At 39.1% G+C, this 19,062-nt stretch overlaps 1 protein-coding gene across 1 annotated transcript; it reads left to right on the top strand.

Moving 5' to 3' along the window:
- The first annotated feature begins 2,959 nt into the window (after positions 1-2,959).
- LOC140232076 (methyltransferase-like protein 27) lies at positions 2,960-17,481 on the top strand. The gene is made up of 6 exons (XM_072312228.1): positions 2,960-3,006; positions 6,962-7,154; positions 13,023-13,145; positions 14,035-14,173; positions 15,808-15,900; positions 16,865-17,481. Exons 1-6 carry the CDS (start codon positions 2,960-2,962, stop codon positions 17,065-17,067), a joined length of 798 nt encoding a protein of 265 aa, XP_072168329.1. The 3' UTR covers positions 17,068-17,481.
- The last annotated feature ends 1,581 nt before the right edge of the window (positions 17,482-19,062 follow it).

Below are 19,062 nucleotides of genomic sequence, written 5' to 3'. Positions count from 1 at the left end.
CACATTATATTATTACAGTGTATATGAAAACAGAAACAAAATCGAATTGTTCTGAAGCAAATGCCGAGTTCAGGGAGATGAGAAAATCAAATCCCCTGGACCACCTCCCTGTTTTTGATAGTTGTAGCAACAGAAACATCCACTAGTCTTTTCTATTTATTCTCTCTTACGTTCGGAAGTCATTAGGCTTGATCGAGTAAGGAAATCTGGCGTGAAAATTTGGTGGTAACGAAAGAATGCTACATTTCGGACAAGTGCTACTTTCCTCGAGGAAATTACGCATCGAGGAATCGTTGAAAATGAGCCGAATTCTTTCTTCCTTTTTTTTTCTCCACTAATCAACCCAATCATCTCTTAACATAACTTCATGTAAGTTTGGTTACCTATTAGTTTATGTTTTGATTCCTTGCTCTCTAAATTCTTTAGATGGAAATCAATCCATAAGATTGTTATGTGGTGAGGGACCAATCCCAAACTTGACTGAAAGCAAGATTGACTTCTATTCTATTCTATTAGATTGAGATTTTCAATCTGATTTGGGATCGGTCCCTCATCTCAATTTAAAGAATTTAGAGAGTAATAATAATAATAATAATAATGATAATGATAATAATAATAATAATAATAATAATATTAATATATTATATATATATATATATATATATATATATATATATACACACACACACAATGAGGATGAAGAAAAGAGCAAAAGAAGGCCACAAGATTTATCATCGGCTGGATGGGAAAATTGAGGGACAAACGGATATTTTAAGCGTCCTAAATTACACACTAAAAGGAATTATACCGCTTATACAGTATCGCGATCTCTAGCTGGAAAAAAGGCCTGAAAGTCTTGGCTAGGGCCAAGGACACGCGTATCACGACACAAACAACGTGATACACAAAGTACGTGTACACCAGTTTGCTTTCTGCAAAATCCATCCCGATTAAAGTTGGGCGAGAACTTGAAGTACACGTATGTTGAGATTTGTCGAGTTGCCTTCTCTTTCCGTTCATCAGGATAAAATCCGATGTCGGTTTTTCTTTCAGGCAGAGCAATTTTAGCAAAAAAAAAAAAACAACCAAAAAAAAAAAAAACAAACAAAAAAAACGGGTCGTTGCCGTTATGGTGATCGGTGTGCGGAGGCCTTTAGAGGACATTAAATATTTTGTTGAAGCGACTGGAAGGTTTTGGACTATATAGCGTGAAACAGCATCAGAAATTATTGTAATATGTAGTGTAAAGGTTTAACTCACGTACCGAATTGACCATCGACACGCCTATCACTTTGTCATGCTAAACACTTGCTGATATAAATCAGGAGAAAAATATGAAAAACAACAAACAATAGCAGGTTCGCTGGAACCCAGAAAACAACGATTAGTTGTGGTTGATAGGCTAAACTTCCTGTACAAGTGCACCTCACTTTTTAAGGACGATTTTCCGTCAGATCGAAAGGAAATTGTGTTTGTTCCGACCTAGATTTTCAAACGCGTGCACTTTTTGAGTTATTAAACCCTAGTCTCTATTCAAGTATTTACCTCTGAGCGGAGTTCATATATGATGCGATATCCGAGGGTACCAAACAGAAATCCACCATTGTGTGGAATTGATTGATTGATTGATTGTTTGTTTGTTTGTTTGTTTGTTTTGGGCGATGTACCCTGATTTCATCGATAATGAGTGAAAGTAATTTCTAGTGCTCTATGGAAGAACATTTTGTTGCAAGAATGAGCTCAATAGTGCAGGGGGTATAGGATCTAAATTTGTCCAAATGGGCACCATGCTCCCCCTGGGGGCCCTAGGGGGCCCGCCCCCCCCCCCCCCCCAAAAAAAAAAAATAGTAATAATAATTATATTAATAAGGAATCTTTCAGGGGGTCTTCTTCTCTAGAACCAAAAGTGATAGAGCTAAAATTAATACTATGAGTAAGTACATTGATGACTAAAGTTTCAAGTTTGTTCATGGCAGATCAATGGTGCCTCCCCCCCCCCCCCCCCCTTGGAGCCGGGGAGGGGGGGGGGGGTCCAAATTTGGGTCCTCGTTGTACATTTTCATTTTCTACTTTAGAATGTCTGGTCAAATTTTAGTAGAGCTGTGTGTAATTTAGATTAGTGACTGCGTGAAAGGTGAACTTGGGATACTCAGGTGAGCGCGAGACCCCCGGGTCTCATGTTTCTTTATTTATTGCTTGTCAGCCTATTAGGCACTTCGTTATTGGTTGGCATGATTGTGACATAATTTCATGGCAATTTAGCATAATTTTAGGCCACCTCAAGCACAATCCCATTTTTTTTTCGCTGGTCACGTAGACTGTCGCCGACTGCTAGATTTGACCTCCGTGATGGCAGCTTTTGCTAAAAAGTCGGGTCGTGATGGCGCGGCTTACTGGCAAAAATTATTGGCAATTTTTCAGGAAACGTACATATGGTAGCCTGTATCTTTAGGCAGAAAAAAATAGGAAGAAGAGAGAACAAGGTCTACTTATCGGGAGAGCATGGATCCAAAACGAGTGAATTGATTGATCAATCAATGAATTGATATAGTGTTGATGTCATGAATCTAATTGTTGCATCATTGAATCTTGGAAAGAATTGCGGAATGAAAGGCAGATATGACTCCTGAATACTGATAGCACACAGTGGGGTGCGCATGTAGGCCTAGTTAGTGTAGTCGTGTTTTTTGTTTGTTTTTTGTTTGTTTTTTGTTTTTTTGTTTTTCGTGTGCCCAAGTTTCGGGGGCGAGTTCCATCTCTCAGGTACGTGGTACTTACCGGTAACTAGGGTACCTTGCAGTATACATGGGACGTTCAACATGCAACATGGGTGTATGCAAAACATTTCGCCGACGTCGATTGCAGTCACCTCGCTCGACAACCGCTCCGTCACATCGCCATCGTACATACACCGTATTGCTGCAGGTCTTGCCTTGTTCGATGACACTTTCGAGTCACGATGGCGTATCGCGACGCAGGGAAGGTGATGACGGCCGGGGATGACGGGTGAGCATATCTGTTCGTTGGTTCAGTTTTGATTTGTTGCCTTTTCTGATGTATGGCTGTGAACTACGAATAGGGCCTAAGTCTGAGGGTTTATGCTAAACAGTCGGATATCCTAGCACCGGTAAGTATACCTGGGATACGGAGCTCGCCCCTGGGACTTGGACGTGACACACAAGAAGCGACTGCTACATGTGCACCCCAGTGTGTGCTAGTCATCTCGTAGTCGCGCGAAAAGGAGTCTTCTCTGCGCTTTCATCCCGAAATTCTTCCCAAGATTCAATGATTGAACAATTAGATTCATGAAATAAACACTTCATCAATTTATTGATTGATCAATCAATTCACCTGTTTTATGATTTAAATAACAAATCCATGCTCCCAATAAGGAGACCATTACCTCTCTTTTTTTTTTCCGCCGAAGGATACAGGCTACCATACATACATTTCCTGAAAATTGCCCATAATTTCTGCCAGCGAGCCGTGCCGCGCCGACTGCTCAGCAAAATCGTTGATGGCTGTGTTTCACTAAACGTTACGAACACGAGATGACGCCATACAACGCGGTACCCCGGGGTACCGGGTGATGCATCATACATTGAGCAGATATATCCCACTGCACATTTCAGGACTAAAGTAAAAAAAGTGAAAGAACTTTCGCTTACTTGGAAATGAAATATGAAAGATATGAAAGTTTTCAGTTGTTGTGAATATCAATATATTTTAAATAAGTTTCTCTATATCGAGAAAATAGATATTCTATCTCACTTGCGCACTGGTGTCACTGATCTCTATAGACCAACTTGGTTTGGGTGCTTTTTTTAGGGGCTCCAATATGTCGAACAAAAGATGATTTTTGCACTGACATAGCAACACACCTGGCTCATTGCATAACCATTGAAAGTGCTTTTGTTCTTCTTTGAAAGCCCCCAGTTACGACCGCCATAAGTTTCAGAGCTCTTAAGTCGGACTTATCTATACCGTCTTTCGAGATAAGCGATTGGTCTGCGAAAAACACCCGCCTACGTTTGCCCAAGAGATGGCGCTGTTAAGGTTTTCAATACAGAGCCCTTGTAATGAAGGGCTCTGAGCAGGGAGGTGGGACTGCTCCGATTCAATGTAGAGCCGTTCGGCTCTACTTCAGTGTTACAATATCTTGCATGATAAATGCAGGCCCGTAACTAAGATTTTTATAGGGGGTCAGAAAGACAAAAAGGAACACAAAGTGGATCACCATGCAATATTTTCGTTTCTCCTGCTACTTCCCGGTTTCATCAGCTGAAAATCCCCCCTCCCCCCCCCCAAAAAAAAAGAAAGAAAAAGGCTTCAGCACAATTTTCTGTTGCAAGCCCCCTTTAATATCTTTTCCAAAACGGGGGGGGGGGGGGGGGTGGTGGGTGGGTAGTTCCGAGACTCATTTTTTCTTTTTATTTCTGTTATTTTTTTGGCTGCTGGCAAACAGGGGGTTCCCACAGAACTCCCTGAACCCCCCTCCCGTTACCGGCCTGGCATGTGCGGTAGAATGGTTTATCCAGGGAGGTGTTACAAAGATGGAGTGGAAACTCTTCATAATTCATGCAAACACATGTTTTGGTTCAAGGCGTTACAATGGGATGTCTACCATTCACTACGCTTCGAAGTCATGCACGGCACCGCTCTACTTGCAAGACGAAGTTTGGAGACGAAGAGCGCATTTCACCTTTCGTTGAATTACAAGCTTTATTTCACCGTAAAATTTTAAATGAAATACTGGAATTGATTTAGTATAGTTTAGGAAAAAAATCAATATTATAAACATGTATTTCTAGTTTCTTTGTAATGTGCAAATCGAAATGAAATGAAAATCAGGCCCTCTTAAAAACCTATTTTTTTTTTTTATAATGCGCACATTTCCGCATGTTAGTTTTCTATCTTTTATTCTGGTATATTTGAACTTTCAAATAAAGTACTCCGCTGAAGCGTGTTCCATCGTGCTTTTAAGCTATTTGCTGTAAAATTGTCAGTTTTACACTGCATTTTGATTCGCTGCTCCAATTCAAGGTACACAAATTCATTGTTGCCATCACATTGAAAGAGAGAGCGAATTGCAGTAGGGGCAAGTATTTCTAGATGTGAGAGCGCTAGTCGAGATTATTGATGCTCTCTTTTGTCAAAGCACATGGGTAACACCTGTTGCTGAACGCATAACTTCTCGGCGATGCCGCGCATGACTTCAAAGGAGAGCAGTAGTTGTCTCCTTCTCTAGCACCTCTCAGGTTTATCCTAATCCCCATCACTCTGTCGCGTTAAAAATTCATGTGTGCTAAAATATATTCGGAGGAAAAAAAAAAGTAGTAAGCCGTCACAGTTCGGACTAACGAGATGTGGTTCATGAAGGTGAATTCCTCCTCAAAATACACATCCTCTCCTGTTGGACATGTTTCTTTGCGCAAAACTCGTGCAGTTCTATTAGTAGAAAGTCATAGTCCTGAAGCGACATGTACTATACCTGTTTTGAGTAATGTGCTCAATAAAAACATAAAAATAGACTCTTTTAAATTTTGAGAAAAAAATTGTGTGCGCGTGTGTGTGTGTATGTGTGTGTGGGCGTGTGTAGGTGTGTGGCTATTTAGCGTAATGGCGGGAAACCAGGGATGTCTAAGTCAAAAAAAATACAAGTGTGTTCTAACGAAAATGGCTTGTAAAAAGGCTCCAACAGTTTGTGATGTCATTGTAGTGGAATTCCACATAATAGAACTTTCATTTTCTTGCTAAATGTAAGACCATCTGACTTACTTCCTTCAGAACGAAGGGGAAGCAACAATGCCCTTATAAAGTCAGTGATAAGTAGAGGGAATACCTCTTTTTCATTCAACTTGTCTTGTTAAATTGTCTCTTCCATCCAGCGTTGGCAACAATGGAATTCATGTAACCTTTACTTCAAGATTTATGACTTTTAATTGGATTGTCTGATATTCCCCAGACTGATGCGTTTTCTAAATTTCTGTATTCACTGAATGCACAATACAATAATATATACTGAAGGTAAGATTTTGCTTCAACGACCACGAAAGCCGCACTTTTGATTCTTGTCCCTTACGGCCTTGGACGTAATGTAACACCCATGGCGGTCGACCTTCACCTTGAGGTAAAACTATGTACCCCGATATGATTGAGTTGTGATAATAACTGCAGGATCCACGATAAAGTGCATGTTATAGGCTATAGTATATATACCCCAGATCAGTGAGACCGTGATTACTCTATATGCCTATCTTGTTACCCATTGGCCAGGTCCAGTCACGTGATATCAAATTTAGTTAAGTGGTTTTCCAACCTTCCTAATATACTACACCCCTCTTCTGCACTTTTCGCGTTCAGATATTTTGGGGAAAATTATATGTCAGTGCTAGAAGTGGACTGCATTAAATGTATTTCACCAAACTCAATACAAAAAAAAAAAGATCAACGCAGTGTCCTTTTGAAGACTATCAGCAAAAAAAAAAAAGAAAAAAAAAAAGGTGAGATCTACTTATAGAAAAATGGGCAATGTTTTCTCATGAGTGCCTGTTTACATGGGGGGGGGGGGGTTCACAAGGGGCAAGTGACTTCTCCATTTTGTCGACCTTGTTCGGTGGTCTTTCATCTGTGTATTCACACATAACATTTCACCTGCACACTTTTGACGAGAAAAAAAAAAGAACAGCATACAAACAAATATGCCGAAAAGCCGACGGCGATTGATATAAAGGCATTATGTGCCGACACTGTGTGTCAATGATGATAATAGTCCTGTGCGAGTGATTTTATGTCGCCGTTATCTGAACTAGGGAGGTATCACGCACCTCCTTATGTAAACTATTCCTATACAGTACAATCTACCGAATACTACTGTAGCTTCTCACAATGTGTACCCTCTGAAATCGTGACATCCATGTCAAACTGGTGTGCTGAACCAGGCTCCCTGGATGAACTGAAGCGAAGAAGAGAACTCGTTTGGTCCAAGCAGGGAGGTGAGAAGACCTGGTCCAAGTTACCAGACGATGGAGACTGCCGCCACTGACCATGCCGCCCAAATCGAGGCAAGATCTCGACTAGGCGCTATTATCCACGCCGAGACGCATGAACAGGAGATCAAGCAATATAGTCAATGGGTGAACACCTATGACCAGGTAAACCATTTCAAACTTGTGGGGCCCAGGCTTTCGAGGGATGCGCAGTGTGTTACATTCGTCTGCCATTCAAAACAGACATGCGAGGATTGGAAACGGATTTATATTTCTATCTAAAGTACAACCATATGGAGCTACAATAGCTCCATGCAGGGAGGTGAGAACCACCTCCCTGCTCCATGGGACAACAGTCAGTATTAGTCAGTACACTGTATTCCATTAGCCTTATGGCACAATGGTTGCCTCAACCATAACATGGTATTACAACCGTGGTAGTTCAATCGTGGTAGTTCAAGCGTGGTAGACAGGACGCATACAGACGCATCCAACCTAATAGCTGCCATCCAACAGGGGTCGAGTAAAAAATGAGACGTACTCTTGACTAGTGGCCCCGAAACAGGCCATGATATAGACTACCTGTAATGGCCGTATAAAGAATTTCTAACGTTATAGGGGATATATATATATATATATATATATATATATATATATATAGATATACAAATAATGAATGTTTATGAGTGCAATGGACAGAATGTTTCATGAGATGAAAGATGAAATGATGTATCAAACATTTCATCTTTCACCGAATGAAATATTCTGTCCATTGTAGGAATGAAAAAAACATTTATTATTTGTTTTATATAACGCCTAAAATAGATCCTTGTCATTTAATGTTCCTAGAAACAAGAGAGAATCTGAGATCGCGAGAGTGCTCGCTAGAGGAGAGTGCTCGCTAGAGCTGGTATCTCACTGAGCGGCGAACGTTTGCGAACGTAGCGAATTTGGGATTTCGCCAGGGTTCGTAAAGGGTTGCAAAAGGTTCGTTAACGGTTGCAAGAAAGTTCGCAAACGGTTTTTATTGTCGCAAGCAGTTTTTTCTTGTCGCAAAGAAATTTTGAACATGTTCAAAATTTCTTTGCGAATTTGTACTTTCGCTAACAGTTGCAAACATTCGCAAAACACTCGTAAGAATTCGCAAACGGTCGTTATACGGTGTCGCTAACATTTCTATTTGATTCGCCACTGCTAGCGAACAAGTAACCATAATATTATGGTTCCTATAAATAAAAGCTCCTGCAACAGGCAAGGTTCCACTCTAAGAAAGTTCTTGAAGCTCTTGACATCTCCATCATGTAATTGCTGAAAAGCTTTTCATATTGACCAAAGTCTGTCCTCAACAACCACTCTTTGACCCAAACAGTCTTCCTTTTCTTCTTCCTTTCTTGTTTTTCTTTATCTTCTTTCTCTTAAGCTGCACGATAGCTGTAGCAGCAGCCAAGCAAAGCAGCTCTTCAAGGATAGCAGCACGTTGAGCCTCTTCTTGGCAGAAATTCATTTCCATATTCTGGAAATCCATCTTGAACGGTGGTCATAAGAGATCTGAATGCAGTGGAAGGTTACACGTTCGTTTTATGGGTCTGACTATACATAATCGTCTGATACTTTTCCAGGTCCCAAAACATTCGCAAATTGTCGCAAGGGATTTGCAAACAATAAAATTGCTAATATTTGCAAAACTGTCGCTAACATTTGCAAAACTGTCGCTAACATTTGCTAACAGTCGCTAATTAGTCGCCACCTGTGTTTCGCAAACACTTTCGCAAACATTCGCTCAAGTGTTGCTAATTGTCGCTAAACATCGCTAAAAGTCGCTAACTGTCGCTAACGGCAGAAGCGAACCCTGAGTTTTCGCTAACATTCGTCAGAAAAGTTGGCGAATCTCAAATTCGCTACGTTCGCAAACGTTCGCCGCTCAGTGAGATACGCTAGCGCGCTGTCGCATACACACACAGTATACAAATAATGAATGTTTTGATTCGTGCAATGGACAGAATATTTCATGAGGCGCAGCCTCGTTGAATGGTTCTACATTTCATCTTTCACCGAATGAAATATTCTGTCCATTGCACGAATCAAAACATTTATTATTTGTTTTATATAACGCCTAAAGAGATCCTAACCCTTGTCATTTGATGTTTTATGAATTTAGAAACAAGAGAGAAGGGACTTACATTTTGGTGTGCGTCACGGTACTAGAACGTAGTCCTTGACGTCAATATGTACGTTCCACAGAGTCAAACACGAACTTCCGTAGAAATCCAATCTGATTCAAAATTGTTTTCAGTTAACGTTGCTTGTTTATAACAGTTCACTCCTTGGCATAAACTCGTTCGAACTCCAAACACTAAATTTTAAGAACGTAGACACTAACGTTAACAGAGACTCCAACCCCAAGCACCTTCTGATCTGGAGATTCTCCCGCCTGAAACCCCTAGCAAACGGGAGACTCCAACTTGATGTGCGCGAAGCGCGAAATTCCTTGCTGCCGGGGTCCAACTCTAGGGTTCTAGATGTTATGTCGTGCTATCTAAGGCTTATTTTTCTGCATACGATGACACTAAGTAAGAAATCATTTCAAACGGGGGAAATTAAATCTCAAGCGGGAGAACAGGAGATTTTGCAAAAATGGGCTTTCGGCGGGAGATCTCCCGTCGAGAGCGGGAGAGTTGGAGTCTCTGCGTTAGTAGTCGTTAGGTCTAGGACCTACTAGTTTTTGGGCTGAAGCAGTCTGTTTATCTGCTGTTGTTGTAGAAAGTTACGGGTCCATGAAAATGAAAGTGCTGGACTGGAGAAGACGATGTTGCATTTTGAATGCCGAAGTTGGCTTCTTGGAGAATCAGCTGTTCTTGGGACAATGAACAAAAGAAGGAAAAACAAACAAACAAACAAACAAAAAAACACAAAACAAAACTATATAAAAATATGTTTCAACATATTAAATGCATGAGAGCGCTGGAATTTTATCACGTTCCCATCGTTGAAACATAAAAAGTACAGATTTGAATACATGTTATTAGCAATGCTGATGCCCATTCACCATTGAACCTGTATTGCCTATGATTAACTGTAGGAAACTGAGAAGGATCGTCATTTAATTGCTCAGTGAAACATTTTGCCTGCTAAATATTAAATGACATGTGTGAACACAATAGACATTGTCATTTTGTCCTCGTCATCGTCACGATTTGTTCTTATCTTCTTCTTCCTTTTTTTTTTTGATAAATTTTGGCGAGTGAGCGCAGCGAGCGAGCCGAAAATTTTTGTATTTCAGCTTACTAAACATGGAGCTCTGGTCATTTTTTGCTTATTAAATCTTACAATTCTAATCAAGATATAGTGACGGCCTTATAGATAACGATTTATATCAACAAACTGAGGACTTGAAAAAAATACTCTAAATTAGTACGAGCGAGTGAGCCGAAATTTGTATATTTCCGCGTCATCATTACGTTTTGTTCTTATCTTTTTTGATTTGTCTTTTTTTTTGCGCCCCCCCCCCCCCCGTATGCTCGAAACCGTTGGCGTCCTCTTTTGATCCAATCGGCGATCGCTTCAGAACGAAAGAACGCGTCTGCCGCTGCTCAGTGAAACATTTTGCCTGCTAAATATTAAATGACATGTGTGAATACAATAGACATTGTCATTTTGTCCTCGTCATCGTCACGTTTTGTTCTTATCTTCTTCTTCCTTTTTTGATAAATTTTGGCGAGCGAGCGCAGCGAGCGAGCCGAAAATTTTTGTATTTCAGCTTACTAAACATAGAGCTCTGGTCATTTTTTGCTTATTAAATCTTACAATTCTAATCAAGATATAGTGACGGCCTTATAGATAACGATTTATATCAACAAACTGAGGACTTGAAAAAAATACTCTAAATTAGTACGAGCGAGTGAGCCGAAATTTGTACATTTCCGCGTCATCATTACGTTTTGTTCTTATCTTTTTTGATTTGTCTTTTTTTTTTGCGCCCCCCCCCCCCGTATGTTCGAAACCGTTGGCGTCCTCTTTTGATCCAATCGGCGATCGCTTCAGAACGAAAGAACGCGTCAGCCGCTGCTCAGTGAAACATTTTGCCTGCTAAATATTAAATGACATCTGTGAACACAATAGACATTGTCATTTTGTCCTCGTCATCGTCACGTTTTGTTCTTATCTTCTTCTTCCTTTTTTTGATAAATTTTGGCGAGTGAGCGCAGCGAGCGAGCCGAAAATTTTTGTATTTCAGCTTACTAAACATAGAGCTCTGGTCATTTTTTGCTTATTAAATCTTACAATTCTAATCAAGATATAGTGACGGCCTTATAGATAACGATTTATATCAACAAACTGAGGACTTGAAAAAAAATACTCTAAATTAGTACGAGCGAGTGAGCCGAAATTTGTACATTTCCGCGTCATCATTACGTTTTGTTCTTATCTTTTTTGATTTGTCTTTTTTTTTTGCGCCCCCCCCCCCGTATGTTCGAAACAGTTGGCGTCCTCTTTTGATCCAATCGGCGATCGCTTCAGAACGAAAGAACGCGTCTGCCGCTGCTCAGTGAAACATTTTGCCTGCTAAATATTAAATGACATCTGTGAACACAATAGACATTGTCATTTTGTCCTCGTCATCGTCACGTTTTGTTCTTATCTTCTTCTTCCTTTTTTTGATAAATTTTGGCGAGAGAGCGCAGCGAGCGAGCCGAAAATTTTTGTATTTCAGCTTACTAAACATGGAACTCTTGTCATTTTTTGCTTATTAAATCTTACAATTCTAATCAAGATATAGTGACGGCCTTATAGATAACGATTTATATCAACAAACTGAGGACTTGAAAAAAATACTCTAAATTAGTACGAGCGAGTGAGACGAAATTTGTATATTTCCGCGTCATCATTACGTTTTGTTCTTATCTTGTTTGATTTTTTTTTGCGCCCCCCCCCCGAATGTTCGAAACCGTTGGCGTCTTTTGATCCAATTGGCGATCGCTTCAGAACGAAAGAAATTGCAGCCGCTGCTCAGTGAAACATTTTACCTGCTAAATATTAAATGACAACTGTGAACACAATAGACATTGTCATTTTGTCCGCGTCATCATCACGTTTTGTTCTTACCTTCTTTTTTATATAAACTTTGGCGAGCGAGCGCAGCGAGCGAGCCGAAAATTTTTTTATTTCAGCTTACGGAATATGGAATTCTTGTGTGAACACAATAAACATTGTCATTTTGTCCGCGTCATCATCGTGTTTTGTTTTTATCTTGTTTGATTTGGTTTTTTGCCCCCCCCCCCCAACCATTCTCTGTCCCCCCCCCCCCCCCTTTTTTTTCCGGCCGAGTTTTTTTTTCTTCTTCTTCTTCTTCTTCTTTTCTTTTCTTTTTTCTTTTCTTCTTCTTCGTTTTTTTTTTTTCGTTTTTTGCGCCCCCAAGGAGTGGCGCCCGGGGCACGTGCCCCCCTTGCCCCCCCCCCCAAGATACGCCACTGACTCCCGGAGTTAAGAAAAAGAAAAGAAGGAAAACAACAACAAACTCGCTGGATTTCGGCTCCAACACTAATCGTGTCATATGTAGGACATGTCGGCTTTTTGAGGCTCGATTAAAAAAAAAAAATGTTATTCAAAATAATAATAATAAAAAAATCATGTTCTTAGAACATCCCTTTGATGACCAGCTACCAAGGTACACTTGAAGTTTGCCCCGTATTCCTTATACTGTAGCAAATCAAATGAAAAAAAAAAAAGAAAAAAAAAACTTTTACTTTCTCTAGACAAATTTCTACAGCAGATCCGGTCCAGAATGTTCTTAAAAGAACCTATACATAATAAGGCTTAGCCTGTAGCCGCTATATATATTGTCTTCCACAGTAACGTTCTCTTGAAATTTTATTTACAGCTTTGCTTGAACTGAAGAAAAGGGGGAAAATGAGGGTGTGAGGTGCTGCTAGCATTGAACGCCAAACGGCAACGTAGATGTGGACAAACCGGCATATAACTTAGCTTTCTTCATTTTTTTTTCGTGTCTTTCTCATTTATTTATTTCTGGTGCAGGACATGGTAATCTTAGGGTTTAATGGTTACAATGCATGTTCCAGAAAAGTTGCAGAGGTAGCCCCCAACAAGACAGTCAAGATACTGGACCTTGGATGTGGTACAGGCCATTTTGGAGAGATGGTAAGTCGCACACCTTAATCATCCCATTCTGAAAACCACTCTTATTCAGGTTCTACTGCTGGCTTATACTCGTTATATCAATGCAATTACCATGGGGTTGGGTTTTTTTTTTTTTTGACAATAACAAGAAGGTAATAGTGGTTACGTCAGTTTGTTTGTTGGTTAGTTTGTTATTGTTGTTTTGCAGTATATCTCCCGGCAAGGACGTAAGTTGTTTCAAGAACACAAACAGTACACTGTAATGTGTAATGTCCTCCATAAACAATGCATGCATATTCTCAAAATTAAAATTTGGAATCTTATTGCAGAAAAGAGATAACAACAGTGTCATAATTATGGTGACAATAGATAATGATACACCACTCAAGCATGTAGAGCCCAGTATTTTCTGGTGTACTTATACATTTGATTTAAGCCTCTTTGCCAGAAATATGAGTTCAATGATCGGATATACCAAAAAATTAGCAACTGGAGACAGGTTGAAAAACATGGCACACTACCATGCAGGTACACTTTGATTGATGGAAAACAATGGTGAATACTATGTTTGCATGGTACAGTGTTCCATTTCCGTTTTGCTACATCATTTCCGCGTGTTCTAAGCTATTATAAAAGAGCGTCCGGATGCCAAACTCAAAATAGTTAACGGAAAGAGAAGAGCTACAACGTGAGTTGTATAGATTGACATCATAGGTCACATCACTTTTTAAAGATGCACTTTAACAATTAAAAACGTGGTATATTCATTAATAAGTAAAAACTATAAGGCAGGACCGACAAGAAGAATTTATGTTTAAGGCTAACTATAACCTCAGTATACGAATTGAAGGTCATACAGGCTGATATCACGCTTGCTTATAAATTCTACTTTACGTTCTGCCTGTTTTAGCTCGGGTTGATGGGATATGAAAACATATGCGGTATTGACGCCAATCAATCGTTCGTCGAAAAGAGTCGCGCGAGGGAAATCTATCGTCAGGTGGAAATCGTCGATATTGGATCTAACTCTGGTATACCCTTCGACGATGGTACGTATCGTTTCAGAACAAACGCATTGCCCGAATAAGATGCACGAACCAATTAGTAACCAACTTGTTTGAATTAATATAAAAGAAAAATGGCGTAAAATCAGGAACGCAGAGTAGATCAGCCAATTTAGCAGAGCAAAACAACAACAAGGAAATGCTGGAAAAACTGACAGGTCTTATGAAGTTATGACCATATCATCTTTTACGGTTATCTACCTTTTGATCACAATAATTCTGCGACAGAAACCGGCATTTCCACATTATTCTTTTCTGATGTACCGTTGTGATTGTTTAGAAATTACAAAAATGCACATGCTTCTTTTTTTTTATGTCGGAAAGAACTTTGTCGTCACGCCTCTGCCAGAAATCCCATCCATTATCAATGACGACTTATGGCTTTGAAACATGCTGTCGTCGTTACATAAATACCGAATCATCCGTCTGCGTTTTTATTACCATTATTATTATTATTATTATTATTATTATTATTATTATTATCATTTTTATTATTATCATCATCATTTTACATTCCGCATCATATTGATTAAGAGATCGTTGTGATATAAAACGAAACTTTAAAGTCTCCGTGAAAGATGACTCGTACTGCTTATTATACCTGCGAATAGAAGACCTGCAGACACCATTCGGAAGACTTGAATTATATTTTTGCTTTTCAATCTTGAGACAGCATCTGCCTGTTCACCTGTTGTAAGGTTATCATGACAGTCATAATAGCTTATCCACTTATAGATTGCGAATCCCTTTCATCAGGGAGGTTCATCTCCCTGCTTTCACCGAGACGGACTATTAGAGGGCTCACACCTGTAAATAAAATGGAATGTCCCAACCCCTTCACAAGTACGTGCAAAGATACCAAAATAAATGAAGAAAAAAAATAATTAAAAATCAATAATGCAGTTTGGCTAATAACTGAATAGCTACAGATATTGAGTATGAAATTCTCTACAAACTGCATTTTGCTTGGAAGATGAAAGCTTTTCTCATGGAATTTGAAGGGACTGTATTTCATTGGGTGCGTGTACAGAAAATAGGTGATTTTTTGAGTGAAAAGAACTTGTAGTCTGGCTTTGCGGACCCTTGGACAGAGTTTGAGCCGAAGAACCCGCCTTGGGAATTTGATGGATGAAAGGGTATATCTCACGTATCCAGGTTAGTGAAGATGAAACACCTCATTTCTCCCAGCTATTTTAGAGAATTTTTTTAATTTTTAATTTTAACACACGTCTCTTTGGGGAATTATTTACCCGTGTGAGCCCTAGAGGTAACTCTCTTGGAGAAATAATGCGTCATGCCTAGTTCCGTTTTGGCAAGTTGCGCATCTGTGGGGGCGCTGTGATTCAGTGGATAAGACTCCTGACTCCTAATTGGAGGACCCGAGTTCGATTCCTCGCCCATTGCTTGCGTCCTAGGCTTAAATTGGACAAGATGATTTCACCCACCATGTCCTTCTCACCCCAGGTGTATAAAACGGGTGCTTGTCAACGCTATAGGGAAATAATAATGGTAGGGCACTCGGGTAGAGCAGTGGCAATACTGAAGAGGCTACCCTGAGTAAAGAAGACCTTGTAATCATTATTATTATTTGTTGTCATCCTTTCGTTTGAACTCTGTAGAAAGCTTTGACATTATCATCGGTATCTCGGTGATTGGTCCAAGGGCGATGGATCAACACACTCTTCCAGAAGTCAATCGAATTCTCCGAAAAGGTCAGTATAAAAAACAAAACAAAACAAAATAAAACAAAAACACGCTTTAGCATGTTGTATAATAACGATTTAATTCTCTATGATTTCGCTCTCCATTTATAGAGTTACAATGTCTCATGTATTTCATGTTTAACCTTACCATTATAAATCTAAACAAGAAGAAAATCACATTGCTGACTTTATCTTGATATATCCATCCTTTAAACAAATGAAAAGTGAGGAAATGATAATTAAATGAGGTAGTGGTATAATGTCCTTACAAGTCTCCCATTGATTTGCCGAGAAATATAAATGATTCTTTCCTTACGCGAATTCAAAACAAAGAAACACTGTAGACACTGATAGAGCAATTTGACTGTTTTCTCACGCGATCACTACATACATTATGTATAATAAAAAGTACATTTGTAAAATCAAAAATAAATATAAGAATATCAGTACATGTACTACTTTCTCATGTGTTGCTGCATAGAAAGCGAAAAGTATATGGTCCTTCATTTGCATTATAATGAAGTTCATAGATCTTGGATTGAATTGAATTAAAATGAATTAAATTCATTTCTACATCATGGAGTGGGATACCCTGATCAGAAAAGCTGGTTTCCATAGGGATCCATCTTGATTACAAACCAAAGGATTTTCTTATCTTACCCTAGTCATAGATCTTTATCATCACTGGAGATTACTATTGAAACCAAGGCTTGGATGACCTTTTTGTATGTACGAGTGTGTGTGTGTGTGTGTGTGTGTAAAAGAACACTGACCTTTGACTATCACCTTTGACCTTTCAAACTATCATTTATGTAATATAAAACTCTATCTTATACATGTTTGTCTGTGCTCCTCACAAATATGTTACATTACCATTACATGTACTTGCCATTTCTACATAGAGGTCACAGCTAAAAACATGCAATCTTTAGGTAAAGTTCATTGACCTATGACCTTACTACCATCATGACAGGTGGATACTTTATAGCGTTCATGCGCAAAAGTCGGTTGGAGATGCAGACCGAGGATTTCGATGTCAAGTCCGTGTTCGAAAAGTACGAAGTCGACGGAACTTGGGAGCGACAGGCCGACCTCGGTGTTCCTTTCTACCAAAACGCCGTCGATGGCGATGTCGTTGAGATCGACGGCGTTGTCGTCACGATAAGAAAACGATGAATTAGGGTGTTATAGAAAACTCCCTTGATATTTTTCTTTCCTGTTCATAGCATGCACACGTGTATGGTACAGAAATACAATGATCAGCCGGTGAAGGGAGTGGTTTCTATGTACGTATAATTCAGCGTCGAAAGATTAGCTGAACGTGGGGAGTGCTGTCATAGAAACAAAGGATGTGCATAGGCCCCTACATATCTTTTCAAGAAGAGAGCAAAACTGTGAGTAACCTTTGCAAACTATATGTAAGTATGATTTTACATAAAGTTTCAATAAACATTTAATGCGACTTAGAATACAGTAAGTTTATTCATTAATTCATCACAACGTATATCATTAATGTTTCACTGTTGCTGTATACTCCGTTCATTTCACATTGTCTTCTTTACATTAATCTCTGGACTCTGTTACAAAAGAAAGTGAAATGTATGTTATGCTTTTGTCGAAAAATGAAAATTAATTTGTATTGCAATAGAATTGAAGGTTTAACAAGAATGAATAAGTAATTGCCTGAAATGACAAGGATGAAAGGTCAATGTTCAAGGTCACCAAGATATCGCTTAAATGTTACTTCTGGCCACAAATTCCAAGAGGTAGAAGTACAATAATTCTGTTATTCTGTGCAATTTGAAACGAAACAGACTGTAATTTTTTCTTTTATGCAGAGAGAGTTAAAGGTCAATCCTAAGTCTTTAGTGGCCATTCAACTTCATAAAAATGTAAATTGATACACCCGAATCAACTGTATAGTCAAACCACTCCAGCGTTTCAATCAAACCAATAACAGTCGTAATAAGTTAGCACTGCTTCCTTCTTTATGGACTTCATAGTTACCAATATGCACATCATAGCTGCTAAATGCGTGGTTGTTGAGCGGGCCCATATTATTGTCTCGTCTACACTTCCTTATTTCCATGCTTTCTTTTCACTCCTGGTACCATTACCGACGTTTCTTGTTGTTATTGTACTACATGTATAGGCATGGAATAAGATACGAGAGTGATATGCAGTGTAATCGTCAGGGAATCTTCATACCTGTTTAGTTTGTATCCTATTCTTCCCAAATATATCTTGTGGTCAGACAACGATCAGATTTTTTTTTTTTTTTTGCCATTGTGTCAAACAGCATACATTTTCCACAAAGTCTTTTGAAATATTTGATGATTAAACCAGAATATGAGTGAGAGCATAATGCTGCTATGACCGACTGTCTTTCATTGGTAATTCATGTGACTCCTTATTTATTGTAGAATAATGATATCTATTCACAAATCGTTATAGATTCCTCGCCATTTACTGTCAACACACAAACTGCGCCCATGAATTGGGTCTATGCCTATTGATAAGACCGACACAACTTATTGAACTTATACTTGAATCCTATGATATCTTTATACATTTTATATATATATATATATATATATATATATATATATATAATATAAAATATATATTTATATATACATAAATATATATTTGTTTATATATATATAAACAAATTATATAATTCATACGTCCATATTTCAGTTTTCTCACCCCGTTTTTACGTTGTTCTGCTGTAACGATGCAGTCGGCTTCGTATGTTTCCATCCACTGGTACAACGCAGTGGAACGCCGTTTTCGTCCGACAGGCCTGTCTGTTCCTAATGGATGTGACACGAATGATGCCGATCTGGTCTACAAGGGGGTTTCCAGATCATTGCTTCGTGGTGCCTTCTTGGAAGAGCATGCCATGTCGAAGTTCGTAAAACGGCAATACCCCTTTAACGGCAATTTCTCTTTGCAATTTTTATGTATGTAAATACATAGATAGAATGATAGAACGACTGATAGAATGATGGATAGATAGAAAGAGAGATGGATAGATAGATAGAATCTGATAGATAGACAAAGTTAGAAGGGTAAATATTTTGATACTGAGGCGTAGGTCCAAAATGGGGGAGGGGACGTATCCTTTACACAGGAGACAAGACAACACTTCTGAAACACTTCCTCACT

This window comes from Diadema setosum, chromosome 8, assembly GCF_964275005.1.
Source record: "Diadema setosum chromosome 8, eeDiaSeto1, whole genome shotgun sequence".
NCBI classification, from domain to species: Eukaryota; Metazoa; Echinodermata; class Echinoidea; order Diadematoida; family Diadematidae; genus Diadema; species Diadema setosum.
This window is presented reverse-complemented; position numbering and strand designations above follow the sequence as displayed.

Coding starts and splice junctions, on each gene's coding strand:
- LOC140232076 (XM_072312228.1), top strand. CDS start 2,960: ATGGCGTATCGCGACGCAGGGAAGGTGATGACGGCCGGGGATGACGG. Junction 7,155..13,022: donor GGGTGAACACCTATGACCAG/GTAAACCATTTC, acceptor TTTCTGGTGCAG/GACATGGTAATCTTAGGGTT. Junction 14,174..15,807: donor TGGTATACCCTTCGACGATG/GTACGTATCGTT, acceptor TGAACTCTGTAG/AAAGCTTTGACATTATCATC.